This window comes from Fulmarus glacialis, unplaced genomic scaffold (assembly GCF_000690835.1).
Source record: "Fulmarus glacialis isolate BGI_N327 unplaced genomic scaffold, ASM69083v1 scaffold7647, whole genome shotgun sequence".
Taxonomy (NCBI): domain Eukaryota; kingdom Metazoa; phylum Chordata; class Aves; order Procellariiformes; family Procellariidae; genus Fulmarus; species Fulmarus glacialis.
In genome coordinates this window covers 72,605-91,448 of record NW_009225024.1, presented here as the reverse complement: position 1 = coordinate 91,448, position 18,844 = coordinate 72,605, and the positions used below count along the sequence as shown (strand labels likewise).

Genomic DNA, 18,844 nt, shown 5'->3' with positions numbered 1-18,844 from the left:
TGGATTTGGACTAAGTGGTGTAGGACATGGTTGGCTCAAGCTCTTGAAAGGACGAGGTTTCGCCATGATTCTTACTAAGAGGAATCATTGTACATTGGCTGTCATTATTCTAACATTAGTGGCATAAAATCAAGTAGGAAAAAATGCGAGCAAAATGCTTCAGCTGAATTTGAGGGTTAATAAAATATCTTGTAGAATGCTTTATTTGCTTAAAATTTATTTTGCATATCACACGGCATGAATGTATTACCTTACCAGTTAAACCCTTAATGTGCTAATGGTTATACAAATTCACAGTCAGAAATTAATTATTTGCCATAGGAGTTTGCAAACTTGGTGCAAACAAAACCAGATTGCAAAGCGGGGAAGAAATTGTACCCAATAACTGGAAACACGCTGAGTAAGTGCAGCAGTTTTCTTCTAGTAATTGTTGCAGAGCTGTTATCCATCAAAGCTGTTAATGCCACGCTAAATTGTTGTATTTGTATGGTAAGCTTTCCATAACTGCCATTGTTTTGAGAAGGTGGGAAAGAGCTCGTAAAAGATCAAGACTGATTTTTTCGATCATGTTGGAACTTCTGAATAACTGCTGAGTTACAACCCAGCTCCTGTAGGAATTCAAAGGGCTTGGCTGGTGTCTGAATCGGGAACATCACTGATCGGATATTTTTTAAAAAAAAATTTTTTTTTTTAAGTTCAAAGGCTTTTTTTATTTTTAAGGCTTTTTAAAGACTTACATTTAAGTCATACCCTAATGTTTTCTTTACGAGTATATCCTCTGTTGCAATCTCTTAGAGATTAAGGTACTATTTCCACACACTATATCATTTGAGGAACTAAAGGGAGAAGAGAGTAATATTCGAACTGTGTTTTATATATAGTTGCAAAATACTTTAAGTATTTATAATAGTGTATCGATCCTAATAAGTATATTGGTGTACTTCACATTTTATAGTCTCTAAACCTCTTCTAAAAATTTAACCATCATCTTCTGGTTAAAGCAATTAAAATATTTCATAGTAAAAAGGCTGATAATGCATCATTCAGTGTGACATTATTCAGGACAGATCCGTGCATTTCTTTGTAAGTTGCAGTATTCTTCTGTAGGCCCTTAATCAGAATTATGAAACAAAGATACTTAATATTCCTTTGTGGAAATGTCACAGCCCCTATTTATAAACAACTTCTTTCTTGGAAGAAAGTTCAGCTTTGTTTCAGTGACTTCTTGGGAAGTGGGTGGAATGAGGTTGAAGGGAGAACTACACTTTCTATCATCAAAACCTTTTTTCCAGTAACTCTGTCTTACCAAGAACTGGCAGTCTGTCTGTGAGGATATACCTGCAATCATGGAAACATACTCTTTATTGGGAGGAGGGGGGAGAAAACCTAGATGATCTCATTTTGGACCCTGTGAGAATGCTGTCTTTTGAAGAAGATGTTTTTGTCAGGTTGGACAGGGCTCTGAGCAACCTGATCTAGTTGAAGATGTCCCTGCCCACGCTGGGGGGGTTGGACTAAGATGACCTGTAAAGGTCCCTTCCAACCCAAACTATTCTATGATTCTGTTCTATGATTCTATGATAATATCTGTGATAAATTTTGTCAAGAGCTGAGAACTGATTTTAAACTCATTTGTAGTCTTCAGCTATGATCAGATTACACCAGTTTTGGAATTTAGCCTTTCAGCTGTCGAAGTCAATGAAGCATTGCTTGTCATGGGCATGTTTTACAAAAACATAAACACAGTGTATTTTATATTGGTGTAATGTGTGCATATCCCAGGTTTTGCAATGTTTTATCAGCTGTAGAAAGTAGTAATTGTTTTCTGATTGGGGGGGGGTGTGTGATTGTTTTTGTTTGTCTTGCATTCCAGTAGTCTCTTGTTCTACCTGTTTTCTGGGTCTTCAGCATCTTTTCCAATTTTCTCTTTTTTTTTTTTTTTTTTTTATTCTTACAGCCTATCAAGATCTTAAATAGCCATTTATTTGAAGATTTAGAAATATTTATCTTTGTATGTTCCTTCCCTCCTTTAAATGTGCCAGTGGAAACCTGGCTTGATTTTTACTATGAGTGGAGGAAAAAAAATACAAATCACATGAGTAGAGTGTTTCTGCAGCATCATTCCTCTAATTTCAGATGTACAGCATGAAAGCAGCTGCAGTCAGCTGACAGCTTGTGGTCATGTTCAGATATATGTGGGGAAGGGGCGTGCTGTTTTAAATGCATAATAAAGTCGTCGTTTCGTCACCAGGAAGCAGAGCTTGTAGCAGCCCAGGGGAAATGAGAGGCAGTAATGTTGCTGTAGTGGAAGGGAAGTCCTGTTACCTAGAGCCAGAGCTCTTTGCAGGCAGCTGTAGGGATGCACCGAGGCAAAATGGCACAAATGTATTTTGCTTTCTGTAAGGGTAGAGGATAAATGCGAGGAGCAGATGAAAGCCTGAGATGGATATGCTCACAAGGAGAGTGAAGTTTTTTTTCTTATGCTCTACTGCCCTTTACCTCTGTTGGTACCTTCCAGTGAAATCAGTATAGTTGTATTTTTAGCTTGCTGTATCCAGCATCAATATGACAACATAATTCTGTCTTTACATCTGTAAGCAGCTTTTACTATGTTTTCCTGTTTTCTGCCAGCTGCAGTTTACAAAGGATGTCAGAGCACTGGTAAGAAATGTACAGTAGCCATTTCTCTGATGGTTTTGCAAGGCATGTTTTTCTTAATGATTTGTGAGAAGCAAGAATATGAAACAGCAAGTTTGTTGGAAATGAGCTGGATAGTCTGAGCTGAATTTTCTTCATAATGCTAATCACTTAATTTTTGGTTTGTGCCTGTGTTATTTGGTCGGTTTTCTCTCAGCGTGCTTTAATATTTTGCACTTCACATGCTCGGTGTAACATTGCAGCAGTATTGTAAATGCCTCGCCCTCCTCTGTACTTTGCTCTGTATTAATTTTATGGCTGCACTTGGGCTTTTATAACCTGTCTAGGTTCAGACAGGGCACATTAATATTCTGGAATTCAGCATGTTATGATTTGGACAGGAAATGCTGTGATATGATACCACGCCTAAGCGTGTAAAAGCCCTGAGAAATCATTTTAATCTGCTGTTGCATTGGCAGGCTCTGCGTTGGCTCTTTATTTCATTATGTTTAAACTGAACGAAGTCATGCTAAAGTTTTTCAATAATAGGATATTGTTTAAGTATGCTGTATGCTTCTCATTGAATTATTACTTTGAATGTTCTGTTAATTTCACAATGATAAATGCTGCTTTTCTAAAAGGCTACAGAAACATACTAAGTGTATTATAACCGTTTTTTCTCAGGAGTCAGGCTCTTAAAAACAAAGGTGCAAATAAATGCGCTAAGGAAATTAATTTGAGATTTTAGTTTGTGTTTTAATAGTGTGTGGACAGTAGTGGGTATGTATGAATTTTCATACTGTTTGTGCCTTGAAGTTAAAAATGTTACATATTAATATTTTTGCAGTGAGATTTGTGTGCTATGTACTGGCTGTCTCCTGTAAAATGTAAGATGACTTAGAGGGTGTTGGCTCACAACAAAGATGTTACTGCTGCAATTTATTCATTTTATGTTTAGGAACAGTAGCTTTTATGTAGAAGACATCTTAGAGGAGCGTATGTATGTATATTTGTGTACATTTCATATGTACTACATTAAGTGAACAGAGTTCTTTTATAGAACAGAGTGAATACAGAATTTTCTAGTGCTAGTTGAATTTATTGTGCAACATTTTAACCTGTCAATTGCTGTGAAATTCTGGTTTCCAGCAATGTGAAGCTTAAATGGGAAGAATGTGTGAAGCATCATGTTAGAAAGCAAAATTAAGGGGGAGAAAAATACTGTGTTTTGTGCTTATGGATTTTTGGGAAACCTGCCTCAGTGCCCTACCTGCAGTATTTCCTAGAATTGGTCATCAGTTCAGTTTTTTAATTGTTGAGGGAGGGAATGTATGTAATGATTTTGCTTGTTCTGTTTCTGCTCACTAAGGGGATGGAATGCTATTTTTATCTTTTTAACTAACATTTTATCTAAAATGATAGTGCGAATTTTGTACTTGTGTTTCCTCTCTTGAAGCTTGATCGTGCAAATGCTAGATGGTGAACTTTTCCATCTCCCTCACTGCTGAATTACTCACTTAATCTTCTCTCCACAGGCGTATTCCCAAGATGCCTACCTGAAAGGCAACGAAGCCTACAGTGGTAATGCCCATAATATACCTGAACCACCACCAATATGTTATCCACGCCTGACATCCACAGCTTCTGTTATGGCACAAGCTGGTGACAAGCTATCTTCTGACTTCTCGCTGGGGAAACAGCAAGTCAGTAGACCAGTACGGGCATTGACACAGCCAGAGAGGGCCTACAGAATGGAAATACAAGTGCCTCCATCACCAACAGACATTGCAAAATCAAATACAGCTGTGTGTGTTTGCAATGAAACTGTAAGGACTGTTATTGTGCCTTCTGAGAAGGCTGTAGATTTGCCATCTTGCAGAAATAATCATGTCGGTCCATCACACAGGACAGAGGAAGTAAGGTATGGCTTAAAAGAGCAAACCAGTCTAAAAGCACGGACCACGTCACCGTCTTCTTCGGTGTCCACTGCCATTGTACTTCCCCAGACTCCAATAACAAGGCCAGTTGATCCAGCTGGAACACTAAGTAAAGCTTCAAATTATGTAGTATGTCCAGAAGGAATCCCAAGCACTAGACCTGCTCAAGCCACAGACTCGCCCTCAGTCTCTACTAATCATTACAGTTCTCCAACATCCCACCAGCATATAGACTGGAAGACCTATAAAACTTACAAAGAGTACATTGATAATAGACGCATGCACATGTATGGCTCCCGAACAATACAGGAAAGGTTAGATAGTTTAAGAGCAGCTTCTCAGAATACAACTGATTATAATCAAGTGGTGCCAAATCGCACTGCTTCACAGGTACGGCGCAGGAGCACCTCTCATGACAGGGTTCCACAGTCTGTTCAGATCCGACAGAGAAGCGTATCCCAGGAAAGACTTGAAGATCCCGTGTTGATGAAAGAGTGGCCACGAAGTGCTTCACAAGATACTCTAACTTCACCTTCAGTTAATGCTAGGAGTCACAGGGCTCGGTCATGGGATTATCTCAGCAAACAGGGTGAAGTGCTAGAAAATTTTCATTCTGAGAATCTGATTGCAGATACTAATGGAGATAGGAGAAAAACTTACAAGTGGACAGGGTTTACTGAACAAGATGATCGGCGAGGTATTTATGAGAGATCCAGACAGCATGCATTTCATATGTCCCTTCGAGGTCAAAATTTTTCTATGGCTCCGAGTGCTTGTATTTCAGACAACAGGAGAACAGGTAGTAGAGCTTCTCTGCCTGGTTCTCATTTTCAGAAAGTTCCACCAGATATAAAAATGTTACAGCCTTCCCGAGATTTGCAAACTCCTGGGGGAGTTTCAAAACCTACAACTGTTTCACAAGAGAGATTGTCTCTCACACCAGCCAGAAGTTCTAAAAGTAGCTCTTTGAAGAACTCTGTTCCCTATGCAGCAAAACCATCGTTTGCCCTTAACCAGGGCCTGGATGCTGTTGCCAGCAAAGACCAAAGAACAGTAAATCACTTGCATCAGAGTGGTCTGTTAAACCAACAGTCAAGGATCCGAGCAGAAGGTGCCCCAGATCACAAAACAGAAACTGGCAAAACCATCCAAACCTCCTCTCTGTCTCCAGCTTCCCCCAAACTTGTTCAGCCAACAAGTGAGAGTTCAACTACCTCTGACAACGTAGATGGTTCCATCAGACAAAAGATTCATGATTTCGAAAGGGAAGATGTCCATGAGTCTGAAACTCTGCAAACGGATGTTCAGGAAAATGACAAAGACACAGTGGTCATGCGGGACAAATCACCCTCTGGCCACCAAACTCCACAGCCTTTGAGGCATCAGTCCTACATTCTTGCTGTAAATGACCAAGAGGCAACCTCGGACACTACCTGTTGGTTACCTAATGATGCTCGGAGAGAAGTCCACATAAAAAGAATAGAAGAAAGGAAAGCATCAGGTTCCAGCCCACCTGGTGACTCCTTGGCTTCTATTCCATTTATTGGTGAGTTGAACTATTCCAGTGTGCGTAAAATGCTTTCCTCTGCTAAAGATGATGGAGAGCACCATGCCAGGTAGCTGACTGCTGTTCCTGTAAACCCTGAGGTTGGGGGGCACGGGAGTTCTTTTCTCACCTAGAGTAATATTAGGTTGGTAAAACTAAAAATATTCTTCAGTGGAGGAAAAAAATGTTCTCTTTTGTTTGGAGTCCTGGAGGATCAGTGTAAAAAAGTCTACAGTGATTTAATATTTTTCTAGAATTTTCCTTAACCCCCTGGAGAAGTCTACATTATATAAATACGTCTGGTTATCACTCCACATAATGCTCTGATGTCATGTATATGGCCAACTAGCATTTGCAGCACCTTTCAAAATATTTTTACTTCTGTAGTATAAAATATATTTGGAATCCAGTAAAGAGAGAATATGGATGCAAATCCATATGAGGGTGATTTGTGAAAAAAAGTTTGTCAGCTGAATAGGTAAGGTGAAAGCTTTCTGAGACAGATATGGGATAGAGGAAAGCTGTTTCAGGTGAAAGAATGGCAGTAAAATGAAGTGAGTTTGCAAGTAAAGATGCTAATGTAGGTATGAATATTTGTGGAAGCGGAATGTGAGAAGGCACAAAGATTTGCCTGTGGGCTGTGACACAAACAGGATTGGAATTACAGGGATCTTACAGAAAGGGGGCTGAGCACTTTTCAGATAATTTGGAAGAAAAGAGGAACTCATGGAAGGCTTGTAAGTAGTAGGAAAAAAAAATTTAAAATCCAGTTTTGGATATGTGAGGAATTGGAATCATCTGCTGAAGAGAGAGTTTCAGTGGCAGAGCATTTCTGTTCTACTCAAGTAGACAATGCCTGTGTCGTCTTTGCCCTACTGTTATTGTTGAGTTGGATTTTCGTTTGTTGTGGCTGGTTTAATCCTTTGGAGTTTAGATGTCTAAGGACCGTTTTCCACATGGGTTGATTTATACGTGGCTGTGTGTTTTTGAATTTAGTATAAGAAGTATTTAGAAAATACTGAATTTTGTTTCTCAAACTCACATATGTGAAAAACAACTCTTAATACTCTTCAGGTTTTTTTACAGGTTAGGTTGAGTTACAGATACGTTGTCTTAGCACAATTGTCTTCTATTGTGGATCTGCAGCAGTGATTTTTCCCCTAGAATTATCTATAATATCTGCTACTAGTTTAAAGTAAATAACCAAAAATAGTGAAGAAGCTTTGTGTGCATCAAAGAATGGAAATCATACAAAAGATACAATAATTCTGTTCTTTTGACAGAACTTTGTTAAGATGTAACAAAAATGCTTTCTTAGCTAGCAGATGGTTTTTATATTGGGTTTTCCTTTTTGAATGGGAGTTGTATAGATTTTTTTGATTACTGGATGCATCAGTATCCAGTGTAATTTTGGATTCTTCTTTAGACCCTGTCGATCTGTCTTGAAGGATTAGTACAAGTTTGTAAGGCATGTAACTGGTCTTTGTGCAGGGCTTTTTAATACTATGCCTAAAATCAACATTGGGCACTTGATTTAAATTATGTGCGGTATTTGTACTCACTTAGGAGTGCTTGCTGGGAGTTTTCTAATCCCATACAATTTAAATGTTGTTTAAAAGTCAGATCAAGATTGTCAAAATCAAGCCCAACCTTTTCTACTCAATCTCCTATCTTGATTTTGACAAAGATTTGCCATGAACCCTTATTCATGTGGCTTGCTTCCAGATGTTAGAGAAATGTGATGACTAAAGTTCAAAGAAGCCTTAAACGTGGCAATTGTACTGCATTCTGGTAGCAGCTGAGCAGTTCAGAAGAAACAAAATTGTAACTCTCCACTGCAGCCTCTTGGCATAACACCACATGGGATTGTGTGAATTCTTACGAGCTCCTTAGCCTCTTGGACTGAAACCTCCTGAATGCTCCAGAAATATTAAAAAGTGGTGCTGCTAGAGCATGGGCACAGTCTCAGCCAACACAGTACTTGTGGCTGTCTTCCTAGCAAGAAATTCTTGTGCCGGTACAGGTGCTGTGGAAAATTTCCACCACAGCTCCAGCACACTGAAGATGACATAACCCTCTCTGAATAGGAAGAGCATCAAATGCCATTAAGAGTGGGCATCTTCCGAAGTTAGAATTAATATGCATGATTCAAACTTTGCTTGTTCCACTATCATTATGCCTAATTACAGCTTCACTTGTTAAAAGCCGTACTTAATCAGGCGGATAAAACCCTAGATCTTCTTTGAAACTCAGTTAAAGGCTATTTAACTCTTCTGAAGGAAGATCGCTTGGATTTTTCTGTTTTGTGTTTTGATTTGGGATTTTTCTTTCTCTTTTTTTTTTTTTTTTCTTTTCTGTCTGATTATTGAGAAGGATGTTACTTTGAATAAAGACGTACCTTGCTGTTGGCAACCTCTCTGCTTTCCTTATGTGTACGTCAGCATAATTGGTTTTTGCAGTATTAGGTTTTATTAGATATGGTTCATTTCATAAATGCACTTACTGAAGTTATTTGTACAGTAGATCTTTAGAGTAGTGTAAAAATGTAAATTTGGCGGGAATAAATATCTTCCAAGGTCACATATTATTGCCATTTTAAATACTTCATGGTGTGTTTATTTTTGTTACCACTTTCTGCGCATTAAAAAGTAGTAGGTATGGGCAGACCGTATTTGGTAAAAATTCAGCCAGGAACAATTGGCTTCTGCAGCAGTATTTTGTGACTAACCTGCTCTTGAGAATAACACATCATCAGGATGATATTAGAGTATCTCTTTGTAAGTAGCATGGTGCCCTGCACCACAAACAGAATTCCAAGGAGAGTTTTCATCGAGCTTGCTTACGGCAGATTCTTGGAGGGATTATGTAGATTGCTGAAGAACTGCCTTTTGACACTAGTCCTTTCACAAAAAGCTGTTCTGAAACAGGGAGATCAAATTTTGGTTTGCATTTGCTAATAGAAATGAGAGATTTGTCCAGAGCAAACCTAGTAGGTAGATGTAATATCTTTTATAGGAGAAATTGATTTATTTGAAAAAATTAGTCAAGATATTGTGTGCTCAAACTCTTCTTCAGGTAAGCAGATGTTCTTGGGGGATGAGGAAGCTGCCGGTTTTACAGAAAAACACACCCTGGTACTGCAGGCTTCAGTACTTTCCATGTGCTACTAAATGCAGGGTATTGTGGTTAGCTTGGAAAGCTGCTGTTTCTATTTCCAAAGAAAGGCTCTGTTCTTGAAATGCTCTCTATTGTTTCAAACTATACCAGTTAGTCTAATGAAAGGTTATTCCTTTTACCTAGAAACAGTCTCACCTGTTCTCTACACTAGTAAAAATACCATTATCTCTATCAGTGACTATATTAGCAATTGTGGTGCTTAATGTACATTTTTTCAGACTTCTAATTTGTACACAATTTCTCTGTTAGAGAACAGCAAATGATAAATTTCTGACCTACTGGGTAATTTTGGATGTGTTAAGCTGCACTGGGATGGAAATTAGAATGCTACTTAACATTTTTGTAACTGTCGAGAAAAGGTTGATTCAGAATACAGTTACTTTAAATACATTTCTTAGATATAGATGTCTAGTGTGCATGTCTGAGATTTGCAGCTAGCTTGAAACTATTTTTTTCCTTCTTACACCATTTGTTGTAGAGTAAAAAGCAATTAAAAAAAAGGATAATCCAACTCCCAGATTGAGTTGAATGAACTACCCATATAAGTGAAATGAAGAAACTGCTTCAATACTTAACCTGATTGCAGTATGTCTAGCTGCCAGTGCAGTTTAGTGCTTTGGCCATTACTACTGGGTGAATGTTCTTTTCAACTTTGCAGTGGGTTGTCACGTGAAAATTAATTTTAAATGGATATGTTTTAAAATACTTAGCCTAAATAAACATCATCTTGAAGTTTAAAATTCTTTTCAAATCAAACCAAGTTTATAGTCATCCTATTGTAGAGCTTTTCTTTTAGGCATGCAGTAGCATGAGATAAGTATGAAGACTTTTCCTCAGAGGTGTGATCCCATTTTTGAAAATACCTAGTACATCCTTACCCTAGAAAAATTATAGGTCACTTCATTCCACTACTAATTTGTGAATAACTGAGAGAAAATTAGCCAGATAAAAATATTTGACCAGACTTCAGTAACACCAAAGTGTTGTAAAAATTAGGTAAGTGTCCTCTCTCTGGCTGAAATTGATACCCAAGGAAAGGTGTCTGAACAGGACAAGGATATATGATACTTAATGTGGGTACTTTCTATTCTCCAACCGTTTGCACTTTACAACATTCCTGAGCCAAATGTGATTTTAAGTGCTCCATGAATTTCTCCATTTTCTTTTGTAGTACAGTAAAATTTTGCTATTAAGTACCCTATATCAATTTAAATAAAGATTTGCCAGGAGTTTCACAGCTTTAACTATTTGGTATTTATTGTGTGGGGGTGTGTTTTTTTAAAACCTGTCTCCTGCTGGCTGAATTTCTGATACAAATGTTGTAAGTGACCAGCAGACTGCTAATCTTGATTTCACGCTTTCCATGCCACTCATGGTTTTATCTCTCTATTGCTTCTACCCTTAGTGCAGGCAAAAAACCGTAGTGATTTCTGTGCTAGTAATAAGGCGAACTCTGCTTTTCACCTTGCTTTAAGAACTGATTTATGCTAGTTTTCAAAAAAAAAAAAAAAAAAAAAATTTTTATTGTATTCCAATATCTATTTTTCTACAAACTTCTGTCATAATAAAAGCATTTGGGTACTTATTGATCAACAACAGATAGGATAAATTTAGCTGGCTTCTAGTGAATTCTGTTCAACCTTCTTTTTAATTCTTTTTTTTTTTTTTTTTTTTTTGTTTACCAAATATTTCTCTTTTTTTTTAAAGTAAAGTAACTAAGGAATTAGGAGGTGAAACATCCTAAAACACTCAGCATTAGTTAAACTTTTCAGGCATCTTTATTGTACATGTGATGGCATTCTTCTTCTCTAATGCTGGAAGTATTGATTTTACCTTATCAGTACCTACCTTTAAATGATAAGTCATGTACATAACTCCAGGTACTTTTTTTGAAAGTGTAATGAGTTTACTGCCTTTTTTTAGTGAAATACGTGCCATACCTTTCCTCTTCTCCCCCTACATCTTTATGCCTCTCTCTGCAGGCTGCTTAGGCTCTGGTACAGAAGACAACAATGTGAATACACACCTACTGAATGCAGTTATATTCTTGAAACTAGAAAATAAATTGATATACTTGCACAACACACTATGAAAAGGGTTATGATGGTAGGAATAGGGAAAGGTTAGGGTAAACAACCAGAAATATTCTCGCATGCAATAAAGTAGTAATTGAAAGAATGTACTCATTCTGTTTTTTCCTTGTGAGAAGAAATAAGTATCAGGCAGAGAGAAATTCAAAACCTCAAACTTCTGCAGCAGAGATTGTGGCTTGTCAACCCAAAATGTGTGCATACCTTAAGGGCAAATGGTGGCTGAATACAGATGGTTGATATGGCAAGTTTTAAGGAAGCTTTAATTTTAGCAAAAACTGTTAGCAGTCAGGATGAATATGAAAATCCTCAGCCATTGTGATAATTTTTTTTTCTACAAGTTATGGCCTAGCTATTCCAAACTATTAAAATATAAATGTAACTGCAATAGAAATTAGAGCTGACAGATGTTCATTTTTGAGGGACTATTGCTTCCATTATTTTAGCGATAGCATTGGCACAGCTTTTAACATGTCATCAGTGTTTCTAAGATAAGCATCAGTCTTCTATTTTTTTTTCAGGGTTTTACAGTGTGGCCTGCCAAATTGCTATTGCTTCAGGCTGAAAATTTCAGTGTTTCTTATCCAAAGAACAATTTTTAAATCATTGTGGTATTCTGAAGTATAGCAGCCAAAACACAAAATTACACATTAGCATTTTAAATACCATTTACATGCTTCTGTAGCTCAAAAATCCTTTTTTAATTAAAACTTAAAATTTGAAGTCAATAATTCGTAACATCTAGAAGAGTTTTAATTGAGTAGAAGCATGAGATTTGTTTGGTAATGGGTAATATTTTCAAAGCATAAATCAACTTTAGTGTATCATTATGATCTGAAATAATAATTACAGGTAATAAAGGAATGCTATCAGGGTTCTTGGCAAAAAAAAAAGTATATTGAGAATTGTACTTTTTTATGTGGTGGGGTAATACTGTGAACAGGAACCTTTAGAATTGCTTTGTATTATTTTGTATAGAAAGATAGTTACACATTTGTTTAATGCTGAAATAAGCAACAGGCTGTCATAGGTAAGGTTTTCAGAATAGTGTCACCTGAAGAATAACCTTGGGAAGCTTTTGTCTGTTTGTGTGAAACTCAGTCAGTATAATAAACATACTATTTACATGAGTGTGTTAGCAGAGGACTGGATTTGATGATTCAGGAGGTTTGTTCCAGTCCTGTGTTCCTGTGGCTTACAGAAATGAATGTGCTCAGCATGCAGACATGTTTCCATTATATTCTTTTGGCTACAAGAGGATAATTACGTAAAGTAGATATATGAAGAAGTTCTTTGTAAAGACAATCAGTGCTGTCAGTACTTAAAAACTAACAAACAAACAAAAAAAACGTTTTAAAGGCTCTTTTTTGAAAAATGAGGTAGCGAGTCATGATGAATCCAGGCTGTAGTGTATCTTCTTTCCAAATCGTGTGCTTTAGGCTTGGAAGCCTTTAATTATTGGAGCTTTTACCCTTGCAGGTTGAAGTATAAGATGCAGCAGCTTTTACTTCAAGATCTGTAACAAAAAGTCACTGCTGTGGGGTATTTATTAGTCCTTTGTGCTATCTTGTGTGATAGCAGGGTTAGTTCCATATAGTTTATTTTTGATTGAACAATTCATTTTTGTTTTATTGGTTATTTCTGGCCTTCTCACTACACAGGTGAAATTGTATACATGGTCTTTTTATTTTATTGTCTTCCTGACAGGCTTTTAAGAAAAATGGTCTATATTAGTATGTCTCTGTTTACCTTAAATTCAGCTTTTTCTGAGGTTTCTGGGAGGTGAGGAACCTCTGAGATAGACCTTTTTTTAACTTCCTTGCCTGTGTGTGGATGAAGATCCTCTTCCTACTCCAGTGTCCTGGCCACCCTCTCTCCTTTCTTCCTGCATTCTTTTCACTGGTGCCTCTTCCTTGCGGCCTCTGTCCCCCTACTCTGCTCTGCCTTGCTCCGCTTGTGCCTGTGCCTCAGCAGCCTTTGCTTGACCCCTCGTGTCCTGCCTCCCACTGAGGTTAAGGAAGGGAAATCTGGTCCATGTAGCTGTACCATAAGGGAAGTGCTGCCTCTAGCAAGCTGGAGCAAACCTAAACTGGCACAGAGGAGGTATTAGACGTAGGACAAGATTTTAAAGTTTTCGTGTACTGTATTTAAGAAGAATACTTTGGAGCAAGGTAGCGTTGTGCAGAGCCTGTCATGGTATTGCGTACTATGGAGTGCTTGGATAGGCCAAGGATGCGGCATGCAACGCTGTTGTTGACAGAGGGCTGGAAGTAAGGGAGTGCCTCTAAAGCCAGTCTTGCTGCATGGTCTGTTCATGTCACTGGCATGTCCTGTCTGTCCTTCAGTAAAGAAAAGATTTTTTTTTTTTTTTTCTTCTTTTTCTAATGAGTGCTTGATAGTTTTGTGCCTTTTTTTTCTGCCATAAGCAAACAAACTTGCCATGTAATATTAATTCTTATATTACACCCCAAAAGCCATAACCTGTTGTTTGAGAGAATTGTTGAAGAAATAGAGAGGCAAGGGTCAAAATACTTACTGTAATGGCTGTCAGGTAGATGCCATCTCAGTATATAGAAACCTTCACATCTGTGCCCCCGTTGAATGAAGGTAGTGTTTTTAATTACTCTTTTAGCCCTTTGCTTTGGAGACAGAAAGCAGTATGAGTTACCTCCCTGTAGCCTTCTGCAGAAGGCTGAGATTTTTACAAAGAGCAATCATTGTTACAATTCCACAAGACCTATGAGTAACCAAAGTTGCGTTAAATACTACAGGGGCATCTTTAAACACGTACCTAATCCAGGAATTGGATATGGTTTTCAGAAAGCCAATAATATTAAACTACAGTTATCCTCTTCAATGTATGTGGTTTGGGAAATTGTATGTTGAGTGATTTTTTTTGTCTGGGGGTGCACACTGTCTCAACATTCTTCAGCTGAAAAGCAATTTAAAACTGTTTTAAGTGTGTGTTACTGCACAGCTACTACATTTTTATTATTTGAATCTTTAAATCAGATAATAAATGGTCTTTGATAAAATACATACTTGTTGAATGAAGGTTTGTAGCCGCATACTCACATTGTCTGTTTAAATTGAAATGCCTAATTAGTGTGTTAAACGGTAATGTGGTCTGCAATGCACTGACTGCCATGTCCAAAGGGGCATAAATGTGAAAGATGACTTTAGCCTTGGGAAGCTATTTTTTTCCAGTCACTATCTATTACCAGTGAAGAAGGATTTGGCAATCTGAATCCCCAGGGGTTGGTGGGAGAAATCACCTTTCTCTCTACATGATAGCCTGAGCATCCCTGATGGTTAGCCTCTGTGGACTAAAGTTAGTCTGTGAATTTGCTCTCCATGTTTATGTTATGATTCAGCTAACTAAACAATTTCCTTAACAAACAAACAAACAAAAACAAAAAACCAAAACAAAACCACAAACAAACAAACAAAAACTAAAAAAAAAAAAACAAACCAACAAAACCAAACAAAACCCACAATCATAACCAACTTGGATAAACAGGGAACTCTTAAGACAGCTCCAGTGCAGCTCAACCTGTACATGTACATCTGACCCAATGAAGATGCTGAGAGAGTAGGCTGATGTCATTGCAGAGATGCTGTCTATCATCTTTGAAGGATCATGAGGACTGGGGGAGGTCCCAATTAACTGGAAAAAAGCAAATTGTGCACCCATCTTGAAAACGGATGAGAGGGACAATCCAGGGAAGGCAGTCAATCAGCCTTATCTCAGTCCATAGGAACATCATGGAGTTGGTCCTCTTGAAACTTATTTCTTGGCACATGAAGGAGAAGGTGATTGGGTGTAGCTAGTGTGGATTTACCAAGGGTAAATAGTGCTTGACCAATGTGATTGCCTTTAATAATGAGATGACTAGATCTGTGAATGAGAGGAGAACACAAGGGGGTCACCAACCTTGACTTTAGTAAGGCTTTTGACCTTTTCTGCGACACCATTCTTGTGACATAGTCTAGATGGGTGTACTGCTGGATGCGTAGGAAAACTGGATCGTCATGTATAAAGGGTAGTGGCTAAGGGTTCATATTCTAGTTGGAGTCTGGTTACAAGTGGAGTTCTTCAGGGTCCATCTTGTTTAATATCCTTATCAGGGACCTAGAGAGGAGATGGAATACGCTCATCAAGTTCACAGACAACTCCAGACTAGGGGGTGCAGTCAATATGCGCGAAGGCGTATTCAGAAGAACTTAGCCTGGAGGGATGGTCTGATAGGAACCTCTTGAAATTCAAGGACGAATGCTAAGCCCTGCTCCTGGAATAGGCTAACCTCTTGCAGTGGTACTGGCACCTTGATGGTGATGAAGACTAACACTGGTCTGCATCAATGAGAGCACAGTCAGGATATTGAGGGAAGAGATCGTTCCCCTCTGGCACTTGTTGGACAAAAGCCCTGAGCAACATAGTGTGAATTCAGTGCTAACCCTGCTCAGAGGAGGAGCTTGGGCTAGGGGACCTTCCAAGGTTCACTCCCACCTGTTATTCATTTAAATTACATTTAAGGTTCTCAAAATGTGTGTTCAAGTGTTCAGGTTGTTACTTGCAAACCTTCATGTGTAATCCTGAAGGACTGTTCCAGGAGATTTACATATAAACAAAGATGTTTAGTATATTCATTATTATAAAATTGTATTGTAGCAGTATAGTAGGGTATGATACAAATTTTTTTTTCAGTGATTCTTTTTTTTTGGTGTTCATTCCTTTGAATCTTTGGAAAATTGGTTAATACTTGTTCCTTAGTTCCTCATCCACAAAGTGGGGATAGCACATCTTCTTTGTCATGCTTTCTCACCCATGTAATCCTCGGTTTTGAAATCTCTATTCTGCCTCTGAGCCCATTCAGTCTAAATTTGTGTCTTTGCAGAGTCAGAAAGTTCATATTTTTCCAGATCACTTGCATTGTGTACAGATGCTCCCTCACTTTGTAGGTCCCTGATCTCCAGCTGCACTGCAATACAAATGTACTTTGACACATGAATTTCTCTTTGCTTTAGCTAGCAAATCAGTTAATGCAAGTTAACTGTAGTTGGAGCTGTGTTGTCTATTACAAGTTTTCAGTGTCTTACCCGCTATAAATGTTTTTGAATTGAAAGGCTCTTCCTGAAAATCACTAGTTGCAACTGTTGACCAGTTGCATGCTTATGTTCAGAGGTGACAAGCGGCATCTTCCCCTTTGCCGGAGATGCTCTGTCACCATGCTGGCTCATTTTCCGATGGCCAGTCTCTTGGTTCGCTTCATAGACAATAGTGTGGAACAAATTGTATCCTTTTCTCAAATGAAAAGTAAAACTTTAAGTAGCCCTGGAGTCTTAGACCTTTTTGTTACAAATATTTAAAGGGACACCGGTAATCCGTGAGATGACAAACTGAAAGAGAATTATTTTTGTGGCTTTTCCTCTGGCTTGTCTGTTCTGTACACTTCACCACATTTCGGACAGTCGTTTTCATTGATTGATGAGCTGAACACATCCTTTTGCATGCTGTGCGAGGAGTTTTGGTGTGCAAATATACCAATTAATCAAGCAAACTGGAAAGGGGGATAAATACTGCAAGCACTAATGAGGAGGGTCAAAATACAAGGGATGTATATAGTTGTTTGGGTTTTGTTTTTTATTGGACAGCAGCGGTTTGCCAGTGCATTAAATTAGTAGGCAATAACTCATATGGTGTACGTCATGGTTTGCTCTATAATCACTTTACATTATGTAAAAGCTTGCCATTAGCTGACCTTCAACCTGTTCAGGGATTGAACAGAGTTATTTCCCTCCTTTACCAATGTCATTTGCAATTTCTTTAAAGCTTGCCTATTTCTAAAACCACTTTAATTTTGATTCATCTGGGGATTAGATCCACTGTGAAGTAATAATAATTTTAATAATTATTGTTGCTTTCAAGGACTTAGAAACTGTTTTTCCTCAGCTGAATTCTTGGATTTAAGTGTTGTGGGAAATCGTGTAGTAGTGCTTAACACTTTCGTGTTCCCAGCTTGCGCAGATTTATTTCAAGCATTAGCATTTTTGTAACTTTTGGGAGTAGAGACTGTGACATTTAGAGATAAGTCTGTAACATAAGTAACTTAAAGCTGAGCACTTCCAGTTTGTATGCTATAAACTAATAACTTGTTCAGTAGTGGTTATATTCCTTAGTCAACCTTAGTGTGCTTCTCTCAGGGTTTGCTGCAGGGAAGCGGACCAAATGAAAAAAGGCAATAGGATGGTGAATTGGCGTAGGTTTGAAATGGAAGTGTAACTGAGGTTCTTCCTATCTCCTAGTTGCTGTAGAGAAGAGGTCTGTAAATGCTTCTAATTTATTACTGTGGATGCAAGTAAAACTTGGAAATTTTAAAAATTGTAGTATCACAGGTTTGCTGTGAATTCTTTTGCATTCCCTTTTTATTAATGTTTCTAGTTTGCAGCTAGTTTTTTGGGGGGATATGCTTTCTTTAACATATAACTTCAAAAATTATATTTTCTACTCCAGACAATTTAGAGGACTGCTGTTGCTAAACCTTCTTGTACTTTAATTGTTTATTGCCTTGTTTTAAATTTACATTGCCAAATTTTGATGGTACAAGTGCTGCCTTAACAGAACTGTTAGTGACTGTTGGAAAAGCACAATGCAGCACACGCAGTTGTGTTCACACAAAGCAAAGAATAAACCTCTGTCTGTGAGTGTTCATTGATTTCAATAGGCTTTTCAGTAGCTCTGCATATTACAATTCTTAGCACCTAGAATACATTCATATTCATTACGGCAGTACAGTTCAGCCCCTGCTTGTGACTTGATTCCGCCCCCCCCCTGCCTTCCCCTCTTCTACCGGAGCATGAAGTAGAATTATTTTTCTAGTCCTAGTAATGTGTTCTAGAAGATGTTACGGCTCTTTTCTCAGAATGATTGAAAATGCATCTTTCAGCTTCTTCCATCTTGTAAGAAACATGTTAAATACTAGAAATACTTAAAGCTTTTTGGAATCTTTCGTGATGACCCTTGTGGCTGTTGAGACTGTGAGGTGCTGGGCATGTATGGCATGCAATCGTTTGTATGAACAATTAGTGGAAGAACTAATTGGTATGTAGTAGTGCCATCTTTTAAAAATATGAGTACTTGCTTCTTTATTTGAATGTATGGAGGATGGGGGGATTGGTTCTTTGGATGCTAGAAATCTGTTTAAAATGCTTTTTTGTTTGCTTGTAACTTGGCTTTATTATTTGAACATTTATCATTTAAATCAAATGGTTTTCAGTAGTCTGAGTACCCATATTTTATTGTAAGAAATCATACTTATCCATCTCTTGAGTTTAGACTTACTGATGTAAAAAGTGTGTTTTTCACTTATGCACATAAACAAAAATAGACTACTTGAAAGCAATATTACAAGAGTTTAGCAAATCATTCCTGTTTCATTCACTCACAGCAAAATCTA

At 37.9% G+C, this 18,844-nt stretch overlaps 1 protein-coding gene across 1 annotated transcript in view; it reads left to right on the top strand.

Annotated features, from left to right (window-relative positions):
- LOC104080071 (rho GTPase-activating protein 21-like) overlaps positions 1-18,844 on the top strand; it is a 52,121-nt gene that overhangs the window by 16,387 nt on the left and 16,890 nt on the right. Inside the window, 1 exon segment of the mRNA XM_009582338.1 lies at positions 4,173-6,120. Within this exon segment, the coding sequence (XP_009580633.1) occupies positions 4,173-6,120 (1,948 nt within the window).